This window comes from Haliotis rufescens, unplaced genomic scaffold (genome assembly GCF_023055435.1).
Source record: "Haliotis rufescens isolate VD_foot unplaced genomic scaffold, xgHalRufe1.0.p SCAF_17, whole genome shotgun sequence".
NCBI classification, from domain to species: Eukaryota; Metazoa; Mollusca; class Gastropoda; order Lepetellida; family Haliotidae; genus Haliotis; species Haliotis rufescens.
The window spans coordinates 25,458,396-25,486,119 of record NW_025963857.1 but is presented as its reverse complement, the minus strand read 5'-3'; the positions used below and the strand labels follow the sequence as shown (position 1 = coordinate 25,486,119).

The following is a 27,724-nucleotide window of genomic DNA, read 5'->3' as shown; positions in this document are numbered from 1 at the left end:
AATTTTAACCCGGGTCTTCACGGGAGAAGAGAAGCGTGGGTTTCTGAAGACCAATTTTAATCCGTCTCTTCACGGGAGGAGAGAAGCATAGGTTGCTGAAGACCAATTTTAACCCTGGTCTTCACGAATGGAGACAAGCATAGGTTGCTGAAGACCAATTCTAACACTGATCCTCACGAAAGGAGACAAGCATAGGTTACTGAAGACCAATTCTAACCCGGATCTTCACGGGAGTAGAGAAGCGTGGGTTGGTGAAGACCAATTATTATTCTAACCCGGATCTTCACGGGAGAAGAGAAGCGTGGGTTGCTGAAGACCAATTCTAACCCTGGTCTTCACGGAAGGAGAAGAATAGGTTGCTGAAGACAAGTTGTAACCCGAATCTTCACGGAATGCGATACTAATGATGCTGATGGTGGTGAATGATAACGATGACCTCGATAACGATAATTATGCCGATGATAATAGCGATAATGATGGTGGTGACTGTAATTATGGCCTTCAAAGCTGTTATGACAGTGATGGTAATTATACCGATAATGACAATGACATGTGATAATAAACATATGATCATATACTCACCGATCTATCTAACACAACCCGTAATGTTTTCACTAATGGCGATTCGCATTTTGGAACTATAAGCGTCATATAACGGGACTTGGAACTGCCAAATATTTTCAAAGAGAATCCTGTTAATCCATCACATTCGCTTGTATCTGTCCCGTAGGCTGTCAGGTCAAAGTGCAAGTTATGGACTCGTCTCTCCGGCATGGGAACATTGTGCTGCTCCGGGCGTTCCACGGCGGCCACCGCAGCGTACGCCTTACACGTATGCTGTACGAACTCGTCGCTAAGTCCCATCGTACGCACCGCCTGGCCATTAGCTCCATCACAAACGATGACGAGTTTCCGGCCAGGGATAAATTCTATTTCTTTTGTATGGTCGCGGGTAAACTGCAAAAAGAGAATGAACGGTAAATTAGAGGTCTTTACGATGTTTTGAACGATGAAAATATTTTCAAAACCTTCAGATAATCGAATTAATCAGTATCTGTTTTTCAATGTATTGTTTTGTGTTTGAGAATGTGAATATTTATTGTGTGATACGTGTACATTGAGTATGAATTTAGTTCATAATAATTTTAGCGATGCTTTGTTTACCAAGTTATGGGCGTTTAAGGGTTTCCATAAATTTATTTACGGTTACTTTTCACCGCTATTTCGTATTTTACGCCCGGTGGAATCTGTTTCGGCAGATAATCGACACTTGTCCTTTGGCGTTGACGTTTTATATACATTTAACTGAACTTCGTTAACCACAATATTTGTTAAAGTCTCAACAAAAAACTCGGTGTACACTGTGACTCTTTGCGTAAATCCGTTTCTTGAATTTATGCAGTGTGCATGCACACAGGATGTGACGTGAAGAACTCCATAAACACCAAAAAAATATTGAAACCAATTCTTAGTAATAAATACGTCAACAATAATAATTTCACAGACTTCTTATTTAATCACCAACCCACAAAGAAACTGTAGACAAACATACGAAATCAATAGTCAGTTATTGGCCTGGTGACCTAATTTCTTTCGATTTATTGAAACATGGACGCAAAACAATTTAATTTGCTTGATTAACAAATCCAAAACCTCGGAATCCCTTGCAATTTATATATTCGAGTAATCGAGTGCTATCGAGTAATCCGTAGCTCGAGACAAACGGAGGCCGATATTAGACCATATTCCCGATACCGATTCTGCAGACTAATCGTGTAAACAGGCATATCGAGTTCTAAATGGGATATCGAGTTCTAAATGGGATATCGAGTTAAACGCCTTCGAGTTAACCAGGTATCACACTACACCGTTAGGGAAGTACGTCCCCAACACAGCAATTTGAAAGCATTTGTTGACGGTTTGGCAAAACACGCCGTCATACTCGTTTCAACTGTGACATATTTCCTAAAGCAATGACCTCAAATAACGCACTATAATATCCCTTCAGGGAAGGATTCGGAGACACAGCACCCTCCACAACACATAACCTCCATCAACGTTCAATTGCAACAATGCTGAGTCTTTCCCTAGGGAGGGCAAATCAAGGTTCCTGCCTAAATCCTATCAAAGTCACTGCAGAATGTTGAGACTCCGTGTAATTTAGTTGACAATGAGGCATAATTGAATATTTGACCCAGGTGATGTCTTGTCTTGTTTGCGTGCAGGGAGGAGGGGCTTGTCCCTGATAATTTGTTGTTGTCACGATATCCTGTTGTTTGGGGCATAAAATGCTGTTATCAACATGAAATGGGGCAGTACTGACATGTATCATCTTGCTATTCCCATTATGAGGAAGTCAAGCGGTAGTCAGGTCACCTTGTTTTGTCTTGATGCAGATAAGCCTTTCTTCTCGGGCTTCTTAAAACGAGTGAGTGAGTGACTTCTCGAGCGTTGAACCAACATCACCTTTGAAAGGGTAGCTAACGTTCGCCGTATTGAACCGTATTCCAGTTATATCACGGTGTGTCAGCTTAATGTGGGAGGAAAGCCCGAAGTGATGCAGGGTTCCGGCATTTACCCAAGACCCGTATCTTCCTCGTGTATCATGCAAGTTGGGAAGTCTTAAATAAACTGATGTGTGATGCTGTATACAGGAATATCTTAAACATTGTTCGATTGGCGTGAAGTGAACCTGCGTCCTCGGCGTAACAAGCAAGCACGTTAACCACTAAACTACCCCAGCGCCATTTAAGTCCGCCAATATCAATATCTCGCTAAACTACATTTCATGTTTATCGTATTCCTATTAAACACTTTTAGTGGGGAAAATACATGCCCATGACAAAATAAATAACATGGCTAACATTCGATCTGTCTCCTTTGACTCGGGGTATGTGACAATTTCGCCTTTTCCATACTCAAATTTGATGAATTTATGTGTCAGCAGCCAAATTGCTCATTTCTCTGTCACCGCCGTAGAATTATATGAAACGTTATCACTATTTGTCATTTTTTCAATGGCAAAAGTATTGATTCGTTCTTTTAATTACACGTTCAATTTCCAGAGGCTCTGGCGTCGTGAAAGCGCCATATTTCTTCTACAGATAGTTTACTTCATACCTGAAACAGCAACAGAAAGACGTGGCGACATTTCCCCTCGCTCTGACCGCCCTGCCTCCTATTAATTTGAAAGATATATGCGTTTTTGTTGAAGTGCGTGTAATTGCTGTACTCGAGAAAGATTGGGAGGTAAAGGATCAACCGTGCATGTCAAATTGAAATTAGAACCTAGATGCAAGAACCGTGAACGATGGGGTCCCTTTCGAAAGGTCTATCTTGAAGAAACATCTTGAAATTGATTTCTGTTGCTTTCCCAAAAGAACGCTTCTTCAAGTCAAAGCTAGGTAGATAATAGGAATTCGTTTTTTACATTTTTTTTTTTTTTAAATTTTTATTCAGTGAAGTTCTTTACATTCTTCCTGCGCCTTCAGGATCTTAAACTCATAGCTCGCTGTTGGAGACAGTGCACGCTCTGTCACGTCTCAGACCTTGAGTGCTATGTGAGGATACTGAAGGGGTAAATACGTGTATCTTTGATTGTGACGTCAACAAGACCGTTTTTGATGTGTGCATATTTCAACAATTTGTCACGTACGTCATGATTGACAGTGACGCCCGGAGAGAAAATGACATAAATTTTCACCACGGACCGAGATGTGAAATATGGAATATAAATATCAAGAATCAAGAAATCACAGCAATTCAGTTAAACTCAGTTAAACTCACACCCTTGATTTGATGGTACATATGGCTTGTGGTTTAAAAGCCAAATAGCGCTGAACAGGGTTGTGTCCCTTTGGGGTATGTCTAAATTCCAGAATCACCAGATTATGGACCTCGATTTGTTCCACCAAAACATGCGCTGGCGGCTTTACCGCAGTGCAGTACGGTATATATGCATTATTCAATGATTTATGAACAGTTATTCTATCACGATATTCATGTATACAAGGACGTGAAGTCAAATATGTAAGCCAGATGCTACATCCTCCGTCCGGAATAACATCTGAATCTTCAAACGCGTTAACTCTATGTGCCGAATGGATGCAACCGACAGAAATGAAAAGCTTTGCACTGGCAGGCAGGTGTGTACATGTATGTTGTGAGCATATCTATCCTGCAGTGGCTCCAGCACAAGAGAGGCTGCAGCTCTTGGGAATAGGAGGGAGCGTGTTGTTCCCACAAATTAAATACAAGCACAAAACTGTAAATACAGGCGCAAAACCCTGGCCATATTCACTGTACTATTTCGACTATATCACTAAAACAAGTATTTAGTTTCTAAACGGAAACCAAAACACGTTCCTTTTCACAAAATTCAAACGTGTCTAGAGGCTTAAACATATTTAGTTTGTATATATAACATAATTTTTTTTAGTGTTCATCACAGCTATGACCTTTAATTGATTATTTATGTTACTAATTCCACGGAAGTATCGCTCTTTAAATGTACTTTATTTATTTTAAAGTTTAATATTAATACAATTGTCCAATGTTTGTATATATGTTTATCATATAATGGGTAGGTTTCTCTGCAGGATAAAGCCAACGGATAAAAACGATATCCGTTGGGGTCATATGCGGATAGAGATGCAAATATCAAAGGTCAATTGGGGACTACTTTCACTGTTTACAAACAAACATGGCGTCACCCTTGTCATTTGGCGATCGAGTCATGATCAGAATTAACCATCGGGAATCTGGAGAAACTACTGGGATAATTGATATCATCATCAAAAGAACAGTCTAATATACTGAAAATCAGTTTGGCAACTTTGGAGAATAAATTGCGAAACAATTTTGAGAGGGCACTAGTCCTTGCCGAGCGGGATCAGTAGCCATATTTGTGCTTGTGGAACGTATTCCACAAATTAAATTAGTTGGATTTGTCAGAAATATGTTTGAATTGTTACCTGGTTGTTTTCAACAACGTCTGACCGTGGATGTGACGTATCATAGACTGGGGTTAGAGTAACTTCCCTTTGACAAAGGGCAGTTACTCTAGCGGACAGACCGATGGATTGCCGCGAAAGGCAAGTAAAAACAATTCGAGTAGGCAATTGTTGTTTTGCGTATATGTTCTTTCGCCACCGTATAAGAAACATATTTCTATATTGGCTACTGTCACTGTCCGACTGACACATCACTTACCCTGTGACGTAATATATATCAATGCGCACATTCAGGGAAAACTTGCAATGTTTCGGTAATGTTTGCGATTTTCATACTCTATTAATGTGGAAAGTTGGACAACTTTTGCCGGATCCTTTTGACCTATCGACGTAAATAAATCAATATAAATAAATCAACCAACGTCTCCCCAAGGGCAACTTATTATTACCCACGTTGAAACAAAATGCAATACTTAATGAAAAAACATGATTTTAGGATTTTGTCCAAAATTGATTTATTCTTCACTGTTCGTAGCTGCCAAAGTAGTAGTTCAATTGCGTGAATCTAGAGGACAATCCCGATACGTTAAATGTATGCTCAACGTTAACTTGATGATTTTCTGTTAGAAATGAGCCTGCTGGCACAACCATTGCCAACGGTACCACACTAAAGTACGTTTGAATACCGCCGTTTTTTGCTGGAGACGTGCCGGCCCTGCGCGAGATGAGAGACTTCTGATGTTTTTTGGACACAGAGGTTAGTATATGTTTGACTCAACTGCATGTCGTTCTGAAATATTTTTCATCCTGTTTGATAAGTTGGTGCGACCAAGAGATTGTGTAGTGTACAGTTAGTGTCACCATCTGAAAATGTTTCCAAATTCAACGAATACAGTTCAAAAACATAGGTATAGGTTATCGACAACCATTGGTATATGCATCCATATGTAGGCTATCCATAGATAGATAGATGTAGTCACCTGCAATTTTTATATGAAAATGTTAGTTAATTTTGAGGTGTCTAATGAAGTTAGACACCTGATTTTAATGTCAGTGTGACACTTAGAATCAAGTGTTCATCAGTGTCATGGTGTAATACTAAGTAATTTCTTTTTTGTTTATCCGGAAAGTTGCCAGTCCGGAGGATTGCAGAAATTCGCGTGCTCGTGGGTTTCACCGAAGTGGTAAACGTCTGAGACCTGCATCACTTCGGGCTTTCCTCCCACATTAAGCTGACACGCCGTGATATAACTGGAATAATGTTAAAAAAGCGTCGTTAAGCCCAACTCACTCACTCACTCACAGATTTATAAAAAGGTAATACGTGGACAATAATCCCCTTGTTAAAGAAATAAATCTCTAGAATACTTACAGAATGTTTTTGGTCACTGATATCCAATTATGTAACCAACAGAGACTGATGAAGGTAAAGAACCTAAATCGAAGCCAACAACAAATTCTTTGAGGGTAGAAAGCTAAACCCGACCTCTGTTCCTTTGAATTACGTTATAATTCACCCCAGATGTTAAAGCATGAATCTCTAGCAACAACACTTCCACGAACAGCATCAGACATCAAAGAACGGGAGGCAGGGCGTGTTGTGAGAGTATTAGTGCTGTCTTGTCCTGACATCGATATTCAATGATAAACAAAGATGAAGTGTTCGAAATGTTACAACGCTTCCACGATTTCCAGAAAAGTAATTCAAAGATAATATATTAATGGAAAACTGATTATTCCCTAATTTGGGCAATATTCCACATACGTTCCATTTTCATTGTGTTGTTCAATGACACTCATTGATAAGCAGAGATGTCGTGTTTAGAAAGTTACAACGCTTCCAAGCCTTTTGAGAAAATTAATTTAAAGATAATATATGAATGGAGAAGAATACTTTTTCGTTGCTCTCAGCAATATTCCAGACGGATTCATGTGGATTCAAAGGACGGGGTTACCTTATTTCCCAAAGTTTGGTGTGGTGTGGTGTGGTGTGGTGTGGTGTGGTGTGGTGTGTGTGTGTGTGTGTGTGTGTGTGTGTGTGTGTTGTGTGTGTTCCAAGGTTTGTAAGCACCATACACGCGCTCGTGGGTTTCACAAAAGCGGTAAAAAACCAAACTCACTCACACACTCTTTCATCGGGTGAATGATATCTGTCATTGGAAGACACAAACATTAAAAGTAAATGATGTATACTTTACGTCGCTTTGAACAGTACGCTATTTAATTTGTGTGTATAATTATACATGGTATTGTGTACAGGAAGTAACCCCCGAACACGGGTATGCGTTGACTGATGAAGACTAATAATCAGCTATGGATCAGGTAGAAACCGATCCAATGTCCACTGTAAAATAAGTCGCGGAAATTTTAACATTTGACACTTCCGACTAACGCCGTCGCTTGTGAATAAAATTTCCGGGGATCAAATACAGAATAACACCCGCAAATCTGAAAACATCTGATGTTCATGACCTTTTTTTCAAAGTGCAATGCGGTAAAGGGAGGCAACTTCGCACTGTGAGCTATTCCCATGATGTATTGCTTATAAAGAGGAAATCGAATGGCTAAAGACTGAACTACTATTTTATTAGGAGTTGAGTACAAATACACTTTTTAGTATTCCAAGCTTTAGTAGTCCAAACTTGCCCTATATACTACTACTACTAGTACTACTACTACTACTACTACTACTACTACTACTACTACTACTACCAAAAACACACTATTGTATGTTCAGGTAACTTAGGGGGAGGTGGGATAGCCTAGTGGTTAAAGCGTCACGCGGAAGGCCCGGGTTCGATTCCCACATGGGTACAATGTGTGAAGCCCATTTCTATTGTCCCCCGTCGTGATATTGCTGGAATATGACTGAAAACGGCGAAAAAACCAACTCACTCATGTGACCATGCTTCCATCAACCCTTTATTAGCAATAGATTCCCTCCTTAACATTTATCTATCACCGATTAGTTTAAATTACAGTGACTCTAAGCCAACTGTAAAGAAATCGAATTCACTGCTTTAAAACAAAAGAAACCCGTCATAATCAAATGGAATTAGAATTTACCGAAATGCAAGCGAACCGCTGAGAACAGATACTTGCTGACATGTGTTCAAAGGATAAATCAGGAAAATGATTCTAAAATAACATATTTTTACCCTGCGACACCGACAAGATGATTGGTTTATCACCTCAAACGCTATGCAGGTCTAATGCATGGCTATTGTTGTTGCACCTCTAGACGGAACCCAGTTCGTGATGGCGGTTCATCTAAAGGCGTGAGGTTATCAACGGAGTCAACTGACAATGGATCATATTTTCATTACTAGTAATTGCTTCATTATCGAAAAAGAACTTCTACATTTGTAATCAATATTTCTGATGAATTTCCGCAATCAGATACCGAGTGTTGTATTTGTGACACGGAAGCCGGCGACAATTCCGATTATGTCGACCAGATCCACTTCCAGATAACACGGGGTTAGGAGAGAAAAACATTCACAGGAAACAACGTCAATATTATTCATGCTCGTAAAGTCATAATTTACGAACCGTTCATATCCGGCTTCCAGTATTCAGTGTTCAGATACATCCTTTAAGAGACACTGGTACACAGTGTTGTAGCTACAATGGAACCTCGTTAATGCCGATTTAATAGTACCAGCTCACTGAGATACCATGCCGCAGTTTAAAATGAATACCCCACCCAGACACAGTATACTGACTCCAAGCCGTCCAGTCCTTGTTTTAGCTCCTTTATGTGCATGCACGTGTTTGTGTGTGTGTGTTTGTGTTTTTGTGTGTGTGCGTTTGTGAGTGAGTGAGTGAGTGAGTGAGTGTGAGTGTGTGTGTGTGTGTGTGTGTGTGTGTGTGTGTGTGTGTGTGTGTGTGTGTGTGTGTGTGTGTGTGTGCTTGTACTAGTCCGGACTGAAGCCGATTTAATAGTACCAGCCCACTGAGATACCATGCCGCAGTTTAACATGAATACTGAATGAAAGTCTTCTTCCAATGTGCGAGTCATTTCGCTCAAACATACCCAGACAATCCTCGATTAACACCGTAGTTGACCCTGGAGTGACGGGGCTTTAAACAGCGCTGCTACTAGGCTAAAAGCCACACCTTACTAATTATAACACACCGAACACCTATTCGTGAGGGGAGTGAGTGAATGAAATTTTACGCCACTTTTTGTCATATTCCAGCAATATCACGGCGGGGGCAATTGTACCCATGCCGGCTATAGACAGAATCCAGTTCGTCATGGCGCTTCATCTCAAGGCGTTTTATCGCAAGGTGTTTTATCTCAATGTAATTTATCTCAAGGCATTTATCTCAAGGCGTTTCGTCTATAGGCGTTTTATCTCAAGGCGTAACATGATGAACCAAGACCACTGACAATAGATCATGGTTTCATTTCTGGTAATTGTTTCATTATCTGAACACAACTTTTACATTTACAATCAATATTTCTGATGAATTTCTGCAACCACATATCGAGTTTTGTTGTGAATAGGAAACAGAAAAGTACAGCGATTTATGCTTTCAATCATTGGGTCACTCATGACCAATCCGTACGTAAGCTGTACGTACATACAAGCACAAAACACACATACACGCGCGCACACACAATTGAGCACAATATCGGCAATAACATTTCGTGAAGTCATAATACGCCCACGCGCACAAACACACGCATACGCACACACACGCACCAACGCTCGCTGGCGAACTCAAGCACATAGACTGGATCCAGAAGAATGTATACATGATGGGCGACCATGATATGTTAGCATTCTTTCTTGGTGCAGATTACTATGACATTGATGAAATAACATAAATGTTATTTCACTATTATAGAATTCTCAAAGCATTTATATCAAATTAAAAATATCCTAAACAACGTGTGGTAATATTTATTTACCAATATTTCTCACTGTTTATAGCATGTATATACGCGGGACAACACACACACACACACACACACACACTCTCTCTCTCTCTCTCTCTCTCTCTCTCACACACACACACACACTCTCTCTCTCACACACACACGCACACATACACGCGCGACCTCACACACATACACACACGCACGCACGCACACACAACTGACCACAATAACAACAGTAATTACACTTCGTGAAGTCATAATTAACAGTAATTAGCTACATCCATACAATGCATAGGACAAACGTATGTTGACCTTTCCACAAGGGAGGTAATTAGTGCGATAACGTCTAAGGCATTTCTATATTAGGTTTAACTCTGCTCTTTCTCTTGATATAAACTATTTTATTGATGTATTGTGCATGAGGAAACATGAGGTATGGGTTTACCCAGATACACTCCCGGTCGGGCACGTCCTTGGTAGTCCGTTTATCACTTTGAAGGATTAATTGCTGTAGCGGAAGTTTATCCGTCCAACTGCTTCCGGCAAACAACACATGCCCATTCATAAAGTCAGGCATACAGTTTAAGGTGCGCTTTCTTGCCGCGGGGAACGTATAAATAACGAAAATAAGGCGAAAAGACCGCTCAGGTTCTGTCCAAATGTGTTATCGATTTATGTCGGACCTGGGAAGTAGGCTTGCGCGATGTGACATTGAATAATGTGTTATTATCGCTCAGGGGAACCAGGCAAGACTGTCAATGAGTTGACATGGCGCGTGCATATCACGCCGTTCCTCTATTATATTATAGGGAAATAGAGCTTATTGGTTTTGTTATTGAGAAATATGTATGCAGGGGGGAATAGAATTGTTTATTAAGTAGCAAAAATCTTAAATCCTAGCCAATATGGAAACATGGACCGTTGACATTATAGATTCTGTTTGTGGTGTTCTTTGTCCAGATAGGGTCATTATCGTGTGTAAGAGGTAGGAAATGTGTTCATGTATGCTATAAATGTTTGATTGGTCTTGATAATGGGATGTCTGTGAAATATGAATACCGTTCTAAGAATGAACAATCATAATGCATGGTTTGGGCACTGGAAACAGACAACGTGGTCCCACATGTGGACACGTATTCCAGTAATAGACCCGCAGAGTCTCTAATGACAGCCGTTTCAACAAAATAAAACTGGAATTATAGTGGTAACAATACACTAGCTCCGTTGACATGGAAACTCAATACGCTCGTATAAAGCTTCTCTCACAGAGTAGCAGTCAAACTAAAATATTTAATTCTAACCGTGTTCAAAGAACATTGTGTAATTTACAGAGCAGAAAATGATGTGATTATTCAACTGTTATAACTGCTGGAACTAACGCCGAACAAGATATACGCCAAGGCAATCGGTGCACTGACCTTTGCCTTAAATTTCTCTGACCTTGTACGACCCTGGACCAAGGACATGAAAACATAAACAGTATTGAACATTAATGTAATGGCATCAACCAATCTCTGGCATCTGAGTGTACCAAATGTCACTTGCGATAATGGCTGGGAGTAGATTGGTAGAACAACGTCACATTGTAATTGTAGATTAGATAAATTTACTTAAAAGCATTGTAACTACCAATGAACGGCAGTGGAAGCACAGCAATCAACGCACGACGCTGAACCACTCGCGCGACGCCATGACAGTTCTGTGATAGTTCTGTGATAGTTCTATGACATATCTGTCTGTTTTGGTATGATACGTAAGTATGAACGAGGATGCCTGTCATCTGTATTTAAAGAGATGTTGTTTTGATGTCACGTTGTCATCAAATCTGAAAAACGTGTCCTTTGGTCAGATGGACAAAAACAAAACAAAACATTTTGGAGACATTCACTACGGTATATCATGACACTTGTTCATACGTGTTGAACTCAAACAGAGATATTAAATTTGATTTCACAAAGACATCAGATCAGGTGGAAACTGTCTCTGAGTATGGTTTTACACATCTTCCCGAGGCAAGAGATTTAACTAACTTTCAAAGTCCCGTTTTTACCCTTGCCGAACTAGGCTGGAATTCCTGGGCTCGATTGTAGCGCCACCAGTGGCTATTACCGGTTATGTCCCTTCTAAGCCTCTCCTATGGACCAGTTCGATTCCATCACTTGCATTTGTTTCAAACAAAATGGCGGCGCCCAGTCTAGACGATCTGATTGATCATCAAGATCTATATCGTGATAAAACGGGTCTTACATCGCGAAGTACATCAAATCACGCGAGCGCCTTGATTATAAACATGAAAAGGTTTGGAAAATTCCGTTGACAACGAGTTGTCGGTGCAATTGCTTTGCAAATCATGCACTCGACGGAAATCTGCACGACAGTTTACGAACCGGATTTCGATGTCGTTGCGCGATTTTGATTGGACTATGCATAGACTCGTTAGTCCAGCCAAAATGTAACTCCATAATACCAGCCTAGTTCGGCAAGGGTGGAAACTGGACTTTTATAGTCAGTGAACTCCCTTGTCTCGGGAAGATGCGTTTTACACTGCTTTTAGCAATATTCCAGCAGTAGTGGATGTTTGGACAGAAGAGCAAGAAATGAAAAAACATCTCTGTGCCCAGGTAGACACGCGCCACGTGGACTGTGACGCTGGTGTAAACGTAATAAATTCAAAGGCACATAACTCGTATTTTTTTTTATTTTGGAGCGGCAGTTTCACCATGGTTGGGCCCATGTTAAAGGCATCGTTACCATTACCCCGGATTTATAGAGGACAGTACAATGAAACCCGAGACATGAGCTCGAGCCCAAGCGGCCTGTCAATATTACATCACAGTGCCGCAATTAATCCTTCCCGAGTCCCTTTCAAAAATGGATCTTAATTCTAAGACGATCGTAGCTCCCAGACTTAAAGATAGAGAAACGGTCATCGCACGGCTATTAAAAGATCACTTTCAGGAACCGACCCAGGCCAACAAAATCACAGTCGTTACCTATATATTTTCTGAGATTTGAGTTAACAGAATTCGAGTTAATGAATGTTCATTGTATTTCGTGTTGCATTAGTATGAACCAAGCGAATATTCAAGGTGGGCCAAAATGGCAGGGTTGAATGACACCAACGAAATCCAGACATTACAATGGCTAAACGAGAGCGTGAGAAATCTATCGCTGACTTGCATTGATCTAAAACGACATGAACCAAATGTTTAAATACTGAAAGAGTTGATCGGTTCGTCGGAAACAGTTTAATCGGATCCCCAGCATTGAAGATGATTGAATCGAAAGTAGCCAATCACTTTTACGCGGAAGTCAATCAAGGAAATGGCACGCCGTTTTCCGGCTGATTTAGTCGATTAGACATGTAAATATAATTTGATGACTTTGCCCAGAAGAACCTTGCTGGACTGGTTAAGCCTGTTGGTGGATCAAAGTCTTGTTTGATCATTACATCTTTGAACCGGGGATCAAGAACTACCACAGGGTAACCTCTCGAGCTGCGTAGCTAAAATCTGACATAGCCCTCAGGTGACTCCTGTATAATCCGTCAGAGAATACCGTTTTAGTCTAGCGTCCGAATACTGTGATCGGTTCGATTCCAAGATTCGCTCTGATTTTCATATTGGGTTGTCAGCACCACAGTGGACAAAGTCTGAGGCCTGTATGAGTTTGAGCGTTAATCCACATTAAGCTCATTATTGTATTCAGGTTGCTTTCAAGACTCTACTTTTGACGCAGGAGTGATTTATCCTTCAAGTTTTAGCGTTGTTGTTTTTTAATGAACGTTTACGGATGATAATATAAATAAGTTTCTACTTTCAGATTTTTTCAGATTTGTAAATGTATAAAGTATCATCTGGCCTATGAGTGAATGTACTTTTACGCTCTTATCACGGCGTGAAGCACCGAAATTGGGATTCAAGAAATGCAGTCATGTTTGTCCTGACAAGCCAACGCTCTTACCTCAAGGATATTGCAATCCAAGAACCATCACTTCGTGGCTACTAATTTATAAACAGAGGTTCTCAAAATGATAGCTTTCCCCCAAAGCTTCAAGCGTCGTTTACAGAAGTTATGTAGATTTTACGTTATTGCGCAACATGCACTGAAAAGTCAAAGACGAAGCGGCCAATTTGCTTGGTATGAAACGAAGCACGTCATCAATTTGAGCCCTCAAAGGTGTGCGATACATTTCTTTCTCTCCCTTTCGTCAAAGATTACCATTAAAGTCTTTCTGTACTATGTGCAAAGACCACTGTAGTCTTGTATTAACACCATAAATACCTCTTGTTACTCTGTTCAGCCTTTCGAAGATGGCGAACCTCTCAAAGCGACATGGTTGGCATGGTTACGAAAGTTATCCCCGAGACTGCGTCATATTTTTCAAGAAAAGATCTCATCAGAGGTACTTGTCCTCAGCAATTGTCGTCTCACAGAGGGCAGGGATTTACTATCGTGCACTGGCTCATAGACAGATAAGACGGTGAGGAGGGCATTGATACTGTCTGATTGATGGACATATGTTATGTACGGCAACTTCACCACCGTCCCTGTGATGTAACATCTTAGCCGTGGACTGTGATGAAACGTCGGTAGATCCTTGGTTCATACTGTGCTGGGCAGGGCAGGGCAAGACGGTGCAGGGCAGGGCAGGGCAGGGCAGGGCAAGACGGTGCAGGGCAGGGCAGGGCAGGGCAGGGCAGGGCAGGGCAGGACGGTGCAGGACGGTGCAGGACAGGGCAGGACGGTGAAGGGCAGAGCAGGACGGTGAAGGTCAGAGCAGGGCAGGGCAGGGCAGGACAGGACGGTGCAGGGCAGGGCAGGGCAGGACAGGGCAGGGCAGGACGGTGCAGGGCAGGGCAGAGCAGAGCAGGGCAGGGCAGGGCAGGGCAGGGCAGAGCAGAGCAGGGCAGGGCAGGACAGGACGGTGCAGGGCAGGGCAGGGCAGGACAGGGCAGGGCAGGACGGTGCAGGGCAGGGCAGAGCAGAGCAGGGCAGGACGGTGCAGGGCAGGGCAGAGCAGAGCAGGGCAGGGCAGGGCAGGGCAGGGCAGGGAAGGACAGGGCAGGACGGTGAAGGGCAGAGCAGGACGGTGCAGGGCAGGGCAGGGCAGGGCAGGGCAGGGCAGGACAGGACGGAGCAGGACAGGGCAGGGCAGAGCAGGGCAGGGCAGGACGGTGCAGGGCAGGGCAGGGCAGGGCAGGGCAGGGCAGGGCAGGGCAGGACGCGGCAGGGCAGGACGGTGTAGGGCAGGACAGGGCAGGACGCGGCAGGGCAGGGCAGGACGGTGCAGGGCAAAGCAGGACAGGACGGAGCAGGGCAGGGCAGGGCAGGGCAGGGCAGGGCAGGGAAAGACGGTGCAAGGCAGGGCAGGGAAAGACGGTGCAGGGCAGGACGGTGAAGGGCAGAGAAGGGAATGACAGGCAGGTCAGTCAGTTAAGATAGGGCAGTCCAGGGCAGGACAGGTGAGTGAAGTGCGGAGTTAATCGACATGGACGGACAAATAACGCTCTAATATATAAAACTTAATGATGACGACAGTACAGTTCCAATGGCCGGCCATATGCCATACCACTATCATATATGTGAGTGAGTGAGTTTAACCTCGCATCTGCGACGCCACACAGCGAATGCATGTATGTATGACAAGAAATACTTGACTCAAATATGACACTGAAGGAAATCTTAAACGAAATTTCAATATCCATCGTGCCATTTCGTGATTCCCAACTGACTCATGGCCGGTCTATATACGGCCATCATCAGAGAGAAGACACAATGTCCACGTGACCAGTAGACGTCGTTCACCGGGAACACCAAAGACGCGTATGGAATATTGCCTAATAGCCTTGGATTTTCGAACGAGTCAGACAGATAATTTGATTTGTCGGAATGCGTACCAGGCTAGAAAACATAACAAGCGCATGAGATGCGATCTGGTATTTTGTACAGGGAATTGGGTCGATGGGAGAAGAAACACAGACTCTAACATTTAGAATTCAGGTAAGATGGAAGAAACACGTCACGTGATACAATATGGTGATTATCGAAAATTAATGTTTTCAACGTGCGGTGGAAGATGTGCTGACGTTGACAAATACTGAGTGAACTCCCCTGTCACTAACATTCCGACTGTAGGGCTGCTGGCTGCTAAATATCGAATCTGAATAGACAAACCAGTGGTTGACATCATGAGCATCGTCCACGTCGCCCGGGTCGGATACTACGCAATCAAGCAAGTCATCGAGCCTGACCACCCGATTGAAATATTCGCATCGTACGTTAAATATAGATTGTTGGGGAACTATATCTCTATTAGCGTCTGGTTTCGTTGATGCTGTTTTTAGTTATTAGCTGTTTTCGTTTCGTAGGGGGAGACAACTGCTGATACGTTACGTGTGTAATGTGCAATGTCAGGTCTTTGAAAGGCATTTAGAAGTTATACACATAAGGGAGAGGATATATGGATGTCAACTGTCAACAGAAGTTGACATCCATATATTCTCGTCCCTAATGTGTAATATGCTCTATCAAAATATTATTGATATTTGATACCCTACTCAAATACAGTATCCTGACTCCGCCCCCGTTGGGATTCCGGGTTAGAATAGGCCCCTAATATCTAATCTGTGCTGGTCGAAAAGGCGACCAAATGGATCAGGTGGTCAGGCTCGATGGTTTAGTGGACAGCGGTCATCGTACCCTGACGGGGTCGTTGCTCGCAATATCGATCACTAGATTGCTATGTGCGCCGTTAAAGAACAAACAAACATCAAAATCACTGGTTTGTCTGGCCCAGATTTTATTATTTACGGGCGACCGTCATATAACTGGGTGTTAAACGACAAACAAACAAACTGACTCCGGTCAGTCATTGCTTCACCCCCTTAATGCAGAGCGCCAGGCTGGGTAACAACAAGTACCATATTTTAACGTATTTTGCTGTGACGCGCCAGGAATCGAAACACCGATGTTCCCCTCTCCAAACAGACGCTGTCTCCCCTCGGCCACGGAGGCAGTTTGAACTCTGAGCTTCCCATTGCAAGTCATCATCAGTTGTAAGGCCATAGGAAACACAAGTTTTTACGTTTGAATTTGATGCCACTTAATTCTACGTCCACCAACTTACAGGTGATATTTGATATTTCATATGAACCAGCTATGTGACATATCTGAACTCAAATAGAATTTTCAGGTTTTTGGACAAAAGAAATGGTTGAAAGGGAAAGCAGACGGTCGTCTCCGTGCCGTTATAAATTTCAACTTTACAACAACAAAATTTTGCAGGGGATTTTGAGTTATTTGTCAGAGCGATAAAATGTCACGTGCAGCCAGAATGATTTCAGGAGTGACACGAGTGCGTGAGTAAGTTTGGTTTAACGACGCTTCGAACAGTATTCCAGTTATATCACGGCGTGTCAGCTTGATGTGGGAGGAAAGCCCGAAGTGATGCAGGTCTCAGACGATTACCACTTTGGTGAAACACACAAGCACAGGTATGGTGCTGACAAACCTAGAAACACAATCGGGGGGTACTTGGAATCGAACCCTCGATGACAGGTTTGTGGCGTGCCCAAGGGAAGCAATTCTTCACAGTGAATTGCGGCGCCGGAGAAACACGAATTTGAACATGTAGATTTTATAAGAATAGCAGTAATCATCAACGATCACTGAATTTCTATGACAATGATAGTAATGCCATGTTGTTGAATGATGCTGTGTTGGTGAAATGTTTAAATTAACAAATTTGACACGACAGAATGAACAAGGATTTTGTCATTATGCTCAAATCTTTTAGCAGTTATATTATATGATAGAGTTTGTCTTGCAAATTAAACCATCATTTTAACGTAGAAGACAACGGTTATGCCATAAAACAAAATCTTATAATTTAATAACATTTTGTTTCGGGTTTTGTCTCTTAAAATATGATTTATGACTTTTAATATTAGGTTAATTACCAGTTTATCGTTATGATATCATTGTCTTATCCCATGATAAAAGCGTAGCCTTATATATGACATAAAGAAGATGCTTAGCGTGCAGCAGGATCAATTTATTGAAGCCACACGGAGAGACATCGATATCAGATTGAAGATAATAGCAGCTGCATCATTCGTGTATTGACAAAGCATCACTGATAGATACACATCCCCATCATTATCACATTACTTGCGAGTGATCATAAGGGGGGATGATAAATAATACTTTCCTTCAGAGAGACGTTATGGTCCAATAGGAAATGCGTCCATAAAATCAAATGATTGATGGAACGGGGTCACGTGAAACGGACCCGTGTTTGTTTTCGATGCAAAGTAAATACCCCTCGACGTATAAAACTATCTGTACTGAGGTATTCTTTAAAACCGCTTTATATCGAACCGAGTTATATTTGCATGGCTCCGTATTGAATAGCAGTAAGAGCTTGAGCTATCTCATACCACTGACCCATTGATCCATCTTTAAACCATCAGGATTAACAACGTAAGAACACTTGACAATGGAAGTATGTTTTCAGATCATTTATTTCTCATTGAACAGGTCTTACACTAAAGTGTGTTGGCTAAATAGTAATCCGTCTCATTTAGTTATGGCTTTGTTTTGTTTACCGTTGCTGGGTGAAGTATAAAGAAGCATTAATAATAAAAGATAAATTACTATCGATAATGTAGTTCGTTATCTATGTTTTATATTGATAGCGGGTGGTATCACCATCTGTTGTCATCACTGAATTTCCAGGCTCCACATTATTTTTATTACTCTTTTGCTTCTCTGTATAACTGTGGGCACGGGTGGCCCAGTCGTCTCCGGCGCCGCGATTCGCTGTGCAGAGTTGTGTTCCTTGGGCACGCCAGAAACCTATTTTTGTGGGTTCGAATCCCGGTTCGCCCCGATTATATTTCTAGGTTTGTCAGCACCATACCCGTGCTCGTGGGGGTTTCACCGAAGTGGTAAACGTCGGAGACCTGCATCACCTCGGGCGTTCCTCCCACATTAAGCTGACACGCCGTGATATAACTGGAATACTTTTTAAAAGCGGCGTTTATCCCAACTCACTCACTCACTCTGTATAAATCGCAACGGATCTTTGTTTTTTTGTTGTTTAACGCCGCATGGGGCAATATTCCAGCTATATGACGCAATGACTGCAAATAATCGAGTCTGGACCAGACAATCCAGGGATTCACATCATGAGCATCGATCCACGCAATTGGGATCTATGACATGCATCAACCAAGTCAGCGAGCTTGACCACCCGATCCCGTTAGTCTTACGACAAGCATAGTCGCCTTTTATGGCAGGCATGGGTTGCTGAAGACCTTTTCTACCCCGAATCTTCAAGGGTCCAACGGAATCTCTTTGGGCCAAAGTAGTCTGTGGCATTGACGTTTTGAAGATACTTGACATCAATGAGTGAGTATGGTTTTACGCCGCTTTTAGAAATATTCCAGATATATCACGGAGGAGGACACCAGAAATGGGCTTCACATGTACCAATGTCGGGAATCGACATGTCGGCGTTACGAGCGAACGCTTTAACCACGAGGCTACCCGACCGCCACTGACATCAATGAAATGCCTTCAGACCAAGAACAATTGCACTGAATGGAAATATTGTTCAATCCTTACAGTCCCGGTAAGATATTTATCTATCAAAAGTTCAATGATGGCAGGATGCAGATCGTCGTATTTACAACTTTTTTATCAGAACTCAAGGATCGTAACCAGGGTGAATGTTTGTTTGTTTGTTTGTTTGTTGTTTAACGCCGCACTCAGTAACATTCCAGGTATATGACGGCGATCTGTAAATAATCGAGTCTGGACCAGACAATCCTGTGATTGATACCATGAGCATCGATCTACGCAAATGGGATACCATGGCATGCATCAACCAAGTCAGCAAGCCTGACCCACCGATCCCGTTAGTCGCCTCATACTACAAGCATTTTCGCAAATTACGGCAAGGTTGCCGAAGACCTATTCTTACCCATCTTCACGGGTGCTAGGGCGAATGCCGGATTCGAACCACCCACGATCATTTGATCCTTTATATATCCGGATATACTGTACATTGAGCGCAGTAGCATGTTATTATTAACATGGGCCGTGTCGCATCGGAATAGGACACCGGATACAATTAACCTGTCGCTACAGAGGCAGGTCAAAGTGAGTTCATATTTCCGTGATGTTTCATTAGAACCTGCTGCATATATTGGTGGGTGATGGTATCGATTGTTTAGAGTCAATAGCGCACATGTGTACGTGCATATAATACACTGCAGGTGTCCCGGACAATGTCTGGCGTGATTGTTGATGGTCGTATTAATTTGCTGGATTTAATTTGTAACACGAGTAGTAACCCTTAATGAACAATAGTTCCAGTTTGTGTGTTTGTTTGTTTGTTGTTTAACACTGCACTCAGCAATATTCCTGCTATCTGACGGCGGTCTGTAAAGAATCGAGTCTGGATCAGACAATCCAGTGATTGACATGATGAGCATCGATCCAATCAATTGAGTAACGATGACATGCATCAAGCAAGTTAACAAGCCTGACCACCCGATCCTGTCAGTGGCCTTTTACGACAAGCATAGTCGCCTTTGACGGCAAGCATGGGTTGCTGAAGACCAAAATAGGTCCAGTGATAGGCTATATTCCAGACACATCACGGGGGAAACAATAGAGTCTGGACCAGACGAGCTAGTGATTGATATTATGTGAAACGTTCCTCGTCGAGAGAACGACGACATGCCTTCAGCCAAATTACCGAGCCTGACCACCCAATTCTTACAAGAGGAATGGATTGCTGGGGATCTATTCCAACCCAGAATCACCATCTATCATTGACGGTTCATTAATATCCGTTGTTTCATATAGGCATTGAGTTTAAATATCGTACAATTAATCATTCGGTTTGTAAAAGTTATCATTAAGTGTTGTAGAACTGGTCTTCAGTAATGCATGCTTGCCGTATAAGGCTACAAGGCTTGTCGGCATCGGGTGGTCAGGCTCGCTGACTTGGTTGATGCATATCATGGCATCCCAATTGCGTAGATCGATGCGCCTGATGTCCATCACTGGATTGTCTGGTTCGGACTCGATTATTGACAGACCGCCGTCATATAGGTGGAATAATGCTGACTGCGGCGTTACACAACAAACAAGCAAACAGGACGTGTTATGTAAATGATACACAACAGCGTGATATTAAATAACCAGAAGGCCAAGCCATTGCGACCGATTACTCAACCTGTTGATGTGGATGCAGGTGAAAATTAATTGCCGAGTCCCTGGTGTTTCATTAGAACTTGCTATATTGGTGTGAAAATGATATCGATGTTTCTGGACAACGACGCACATGTTCAGTTGTATGTTCAGGTGTCGCACTGTGGGTGGTCTAGGACAGTGGCTGATGTCATTGTTGTAGTCGTGTTATTGGCTAGGTTTGATTCGTAATACGGCAGCGTACCCTTAATTAACCACTACCTCAAGGTAAACATGGGGTCCGCCAAGGTGGATCTGTTGTGGCTGGCTGAAGGTACAGGTTATTGTAAAGCTCAATCTGGGTTATTATTGAAACTTTATTGCTATGAATTATTAAATAAAAGACGAGGGAATGCGATACCTTCGAGTGAGTTGTAATAATAGACACATCACAACCTTTCAGTTAATGTATGAGGAAAGACAAATATGATTTTAATCGTTCACACTTCACGTGTTGCGAATATTACGTAAACTGCCGGGCAAAAGAAAGAATACACTTGATAATTGGATTTGACCAAACATTACAAACGTTATAAAGAGGAAACGGGGCTGAGTTGCAGGAACACTGCAAACTGAAGGTCCCACACAACTGACGTTACTTGATTGAATACTGTCGCCGAAACACTGCAAACTGAAGGTCCTACACAACTGACGTTACTTGATTGAATACTGTCGCCGGAACACTGCAAACTAAAGGTCCTACACAACTGACGTTACTTGATTGAATACTGTCGCCGGAACACTGCAAACTAAAGGTCCCACACAACTGACGTTACTTGATTGAATACTGTCGCCGAAACACTGCAAACTGAAGGTCCTACACAACTGACGTTACTTGATTGAATACTGTCGCCGGAACACTGCGAACCGAAGGTCCTACACAACTGACGTTACTTGATTGAATACTGTCGCCGGAACACTGCAAACTGAAGGTCCTACACACCTGATGTTACTTGATTGAATACTGTCGCCGGAACACTGCAAACTAAAGGTCCTTCACAACTGACGTTACTTGATTGAATAATGTCGCCGGAACACTGCAAACTGAAGGTCCTACACAACTGACGTTACTTGATTGAATACTGTCGCCGAAACACTGCAAACTGAAGGTCCTACACCACTGACGTTACTTGATTGAATATTGTCGCCGGAACACTGCAAACTAAAGGTCCTACACAACTGACGTTACTTGATTGAATACTGTCGCCGAAACACTGCAAACTGAAGGTCCTACACAACTGACGTTACTTGATTGAATACTATCGCCGGAACACTGCAAACTGAAGGTCCTACACAACTGACGTTACTTGATTGAATACTGTCGCCGGAACACTGCAAACTGAAGGTCCTACACAACTGACGTTACTTGATTGAATACTGTCGCCGGAACACTGCACACTTAGATCCAAAACACAACTATGATATCTAGGGAAGCGTAGTAGGGCCACGGTGAAATTTTATTTTGTCTAAGTATCTCCTACGTAGGACTTACTATCTCCTACGTAAGACTTAGTATGTTCTAGAATAACTATCTCCTACGTAGGACTTAGTTTCTCCTACGTAAGAGATAGTAAGTCCTAGGTAGGAGGTAGTAAGTCCTAGGTAAGAGATAGTGAGTCCTCCGTAGGACATAGTAAGTCCTACGTAGAAGATAATAAGTCCTACGTAGGAGATACTAAGACAAAAAAAATTCACCGTGGCCCTACTACGCTTCCGTAGATATCCGTATCAAGTACATCACCAACGAATAACCGTTTCTTGTTTGTTTCATTTTAGCTACCATCAAACATAGGCGTGTACTTTCTTTTGCCCGGCAGTGTAATTTAGAATGTTACGATTCACATGTGCATGTTTGCACTTAGGTATATTACCTGATATTGTGGACGTTGTCTCAGAAAAAACAAACACTCGGAATGTTACATTATCTTTGAGGTCGCGCTCAGCAGTAGTCCAGGTATACCACGGTAGCTTGTACATAATCGAGATTGAATCAGATAATCCAGTGACTAGGAACATCAGCAATGTCACGCGCCACCGGGGAACGATGACACTGAATACACAAACCACCAAGCCTGACCAACCGATCCTCTTTATGGCTGTTCTTTCGTCAAGCTTTACAGACTAGAGATCCTTTTTTCACCAAGGTGTGCATATTTAGGGATTCGAACATTCGCGATTGCGTTGAGGCGGACACACTAACCACTGACCCACCCAGTCTCCCCAACGTCTCCCCAAACACTGTATACATGTAAGCTAATGATAGTAGAACAAGAATTTGTTGTCCTATTCGCGAGGGGCAGTAGGGTAGCCGAATGGTTAAAGCCTTGGCTCGTCACGCCGAAAACCCGGGTTCGATTCCCGACATGGGTACTATGTGTGAAGCCAAATTCTGTAGTCCCCTGCTGTGATATTGCTGATAAAGTGCTAAAAGCGGCGTAAAATCATACTCACTCGCTCACTAGCTCGGTCTGTTCGTGAGTCGTATATGTGACATCAGTTACATACATACGTGTATATAACATTAACAGACAGTAATGAACCCCGGCGTCTGTATCCTTAGTGTATTATTATTGACGAACTAGCTGGACGGGATACGAACTGTCCTGCCTTGAATGATAATGTATGTTTGTTTGTTATTTAATATTCCAGTTTTTTTACGGCGGTCTGTAAATAATCGAATTTGGACCAGACAATCCAGTGATGAGCAACATCTACGCAATTGGGATACGATGACATGCAGCAACCAAGTCAGCGAGTCTGACCACCCGATCCCGTTAGTCGCCTCTTACGACAAGCATGGTTTGCCACTATTCTAACCAGGAATCTTCACGAGACTGATTAGAAATTAGTAGTATGGGTAGCATTAAAAGTTTGTCTCCGTATGTTTTATACCTCAAACAAATGAAGGAATATGACTAATACCCTTAGTGTCTTTAACAGCCTTCGCCACCATCGGCTCATGTAAAAAACCTTTCATGTTCTATTTCTGACCATGATTGTTACCAACTCCTTGGTGCCATGGAGAAAATATCGGTTTATCCGTAATTCGACACAAGAGGAGTGCAAAGTTTCTAAAACCTATATCTTTATATATTCTATAACGATGATTTTTTGTGGTTTCACTGCAGGTTGAACAATTGCCCTAAACATAGTTCGTATACTAAATATTAATCATACTTCAACCATAACAACTTTAGTCGATGCATTCTTTACCATTCTGCTAGTGCTGCCCTTAACTGTTATTGTGAGTGAGTGAAATTGTTTATCGCCGCTTTTAACAGTATTATCAGCATGTCAGCTTCGGGTGGGAGGAAAGCCCGAAATGATGCAGGTCTGAAATGTTTACCAATTGGTGAAACCCATGAGTTGCATAATGCTGACAAGAGAAACAATCAGCGAATTCAGGAATTCGAACCCATGTTTATAGGATCCCGACAAGCAAAGGGACGCAACCGTGCACAGCGAATTGCGGCACCTCAGACGACTGGGTAACCCGTGCCTAATTAATTGTCTTGAAGTATTAGTTAATTAAGGACATGTGTTACAAATCAAATTAATACGACCACCAACAATGACACCGGACGCCCGCTGTGTGACACCTGCATGGCGATACAATTACACACAAGTGCAGCGATACTAATGAAGCGTCATTGACGTGTGGACTAATAACAGTAACTTGCTTCCATGGCTACAGGTGGTTGTACCCGGTGGCTTCGTGTGTACTTATATACATAATGTACCGCATATCCGGTGATGTAGGACCCGCGTTAACGTCTAAGGTATGCAACACCCCGCAGTCAACTCGCAATCATTGAAACTCTGAAAGAAACACATCCTACTAGGAACATAACGAACAAACAATATTATTACCCATTCCTTGCGTTCATCTTCCCGAGGCAAGGGAGTTAACTGACTATAAAAGTCCAGTTTCCACCCTTGCCGAACTAGCAAGCCTGGAATTATGGAGTTATATTTTGGCTGGACTAACGAGTCTATGCATAGTCCAATCGAAATCGCGTAACGAAATCGGCATCCGGTTCATAAACTGTCGTGTAGGTTTCTGTCAAATGCAGGATTTTCGATTTGTACCGTCAACTCGGTCTCGACACATATTTTCTCAATGTTTTCATGTTTCCATAACATTAAATCTCACAGAGATTGTAAGCATTGATGTAAGTATTGGTGAACCTATTTAACAAACGTACATACAGCACAAGATTATAGGATTACCACAGTTAGCACCAGCGTCAACCAGCTGAATTGATTTATTGTAATTCTTTTTATGTTTGACAGACATGTAATTGCCCTTGTATACCTGAGATGGGAATTACCTGATTAACTGTCTGCTAATTTCGTTGTCACTTTACGGCTAAATAATAAGTGGATCCTGCGTAAGTCGACAGTAAGCGCCTAGCGATGTCATACCCTTTGGGCAGCAGGTCAGTGGGTGGAGTTCCGCAACTGCGCAGTGAAGACTTTCCAAATATAACTGGACATTAAGTTGCCGATTTCTGAGATGATGACTAATTATTACATTGTGACAATGTTACGGAATCAAACTCAAACGTGGCGAGCTAACGCACTGCCCACTTGGCTAATCCATTGGTTCTTGTATACGTTGTTTTCGTAAGTTCGACACAAAGTGAGTGAGTGGTTTTAACGTCGATTTGAACAGAATATCGGTTACATAACGTGTCAGTTTAATGTGGGAGGAAAGCCCGAAGTGATGCGGGTCTTAGACGTTTTATACTTTTGAAATACCCACGAGGTATGTTGCTGACAAATCTGGAAACATACGGTTCTGGCACGCTCAAAGAAATCGAACTGAGACAATTTAGAGGAGCGGGCCACCTGTGCCCCGACTTATTAATGAGTTTGTTTGTTGTTCAACGTCGCAGTATTTCTTGTTCAGCGAAGCCTTCGATATGGTATGGCATGACGGACTCCTCACAAAACTAGCACAAAATGGAGCAGAAGGGGTCATTGCAAACTTCATGGACAGCTTCCTGCAAGACAGGTCACTATCAGTTTGGTTTGCTTATTTGTTGTTTAACGCGGCATTCACCAATATTCCAGCTATATGGTGGCGGTTTGTAAAAAATGAGTTTGGACCAGACAATCCAGTGATTGACATCATGAGCATCGATCCACGCAATTGGGATACATGCTTCAACCACGTCAGCGAGCCTGACCACCCGATCCCGTTATTCGCTCTGTGCGGCAAGCATGGGTTGCTGAAGATCTATTCTAACCCGGATCTTCACGAGTCGACTTGAGTGTGTGTGTGTGTGAGTGAGTTGGGTTAAACGCCACTTTTAACAGTATTCCAGTTATATCACGGCGTGTCAGCTTAATGTGGGAGGAAAGCCCGAAGTGATGCAGGTCTCAGACGTTTACCACTTCGGTGAATCCCACGAGTATGGTGCTGGCAAACCTAGAAACATAATCGGGGCGAACCGGGATTCCAACCCACAATCATAGGTTTCTGGCGTGCCCAAGGGACGCAACTCTGCATAGCGAATCGCGGCGCCTTAGACGACTGGGCCACCCGTGCCCCCGAGTCGACTTGAAGATCTGGGAGTCGATAACTGACTCATTGTGTGCTTCGTATATAGCGTTAAACTCCCTAATCGTGTACGCTCAATGCTCAAAATTACCCCGGTCAATTTTCAACCACAGCTCCCTGGGTAGGTGCTGGAAGGTTAACAGTCACATTACCACCAGATCCTACCGGGTACCCATTTACTGAGTGAACAGTGGCATACTCAGACTATCATATTATTATTCGCAATTTTAATGCAGAACCCGATAACAAACATTTGCGTTGTTGTGTATATCATTAGCATCTATTTGTGAATCACAATCAAATAGTCATGAGAGCTTTACCATCCGCGTAAAGGTCAGCGGATCCTGCTCCCCAGGTGGCACCCGTCATAAACACTCATAATACAATCTCCGCCCATACATCATTCTGAAATCACTATCAAACAAAGGTGTCTATAATCCAACTACGACCATCTGACAATTCCCGTATACAACTTACCTTCATGCATAATGCATGCAAAATGTATGCATGATGTATGCATCAAACACAACCGTCCACACCCGGACTCTAATTGTACCGTAGAGTTCTGTCTTATAGTTCTGTAATCGATAGTCTCAAGGAACGATATGAGTCGCGGCTATAGACGTACGCTGAGATACACCAGACCTTGAGAAATAGATCTGTTCTAGAGTAGTTCTAAATAGACGCACAATTACTACAGGAGCGACAGTCTGGCAATATGATTGGAGTCAATACACTAACTTGAAACTGGATATATATTTATTAAAGATAGTAAATTACAAGAATTTTGGATGAAACTGTTCTATTAAGGTTTGACAATGAACCCTCGGGTGACAGGTTTAATTCTCTAACAGAGATATTCGGATAAGTATATTGCGGACTAATCTAATATTTGGTCAGCTGATTAATTAGAAAATAAATCAGACGGCGACTTTTTCCAGACTTTTCAGATGCTCTCTCTTGTTCTGGTCAGCGATGTAGAATACAGAATCATGCAATGTCTGAGAGTTAAAGGGCAAAGGGGTAATGGGAGAATGTATAGCTTCGGTC

General features: G+C 42.4%; 1 protein-coding gene across 8 annotated transcripts in view; it reads right to left on the bottom strand.

Annotated features, from left to right (window-relative positions):
* LOC124113141 overlaps nt 1-27,724 on the bottom strand; it is a 139,309-nt gene that overhangs the window by 27,080 nt on the left and 84,505 nt on the right. For all 8 annotated transcript variants that reach the window (XM_048397795.1, XM_048397796.1, XM_048397794.1 and 5 more), the window contains one exon: nt 583-957. In XM_048397795.1, coding sequence (XP_048253752.1) covers nt 583-957 — 375 coding nt within the window. The remainder of the gene's footprint in view (nt 1-582; nt 958-27,724) is intronic.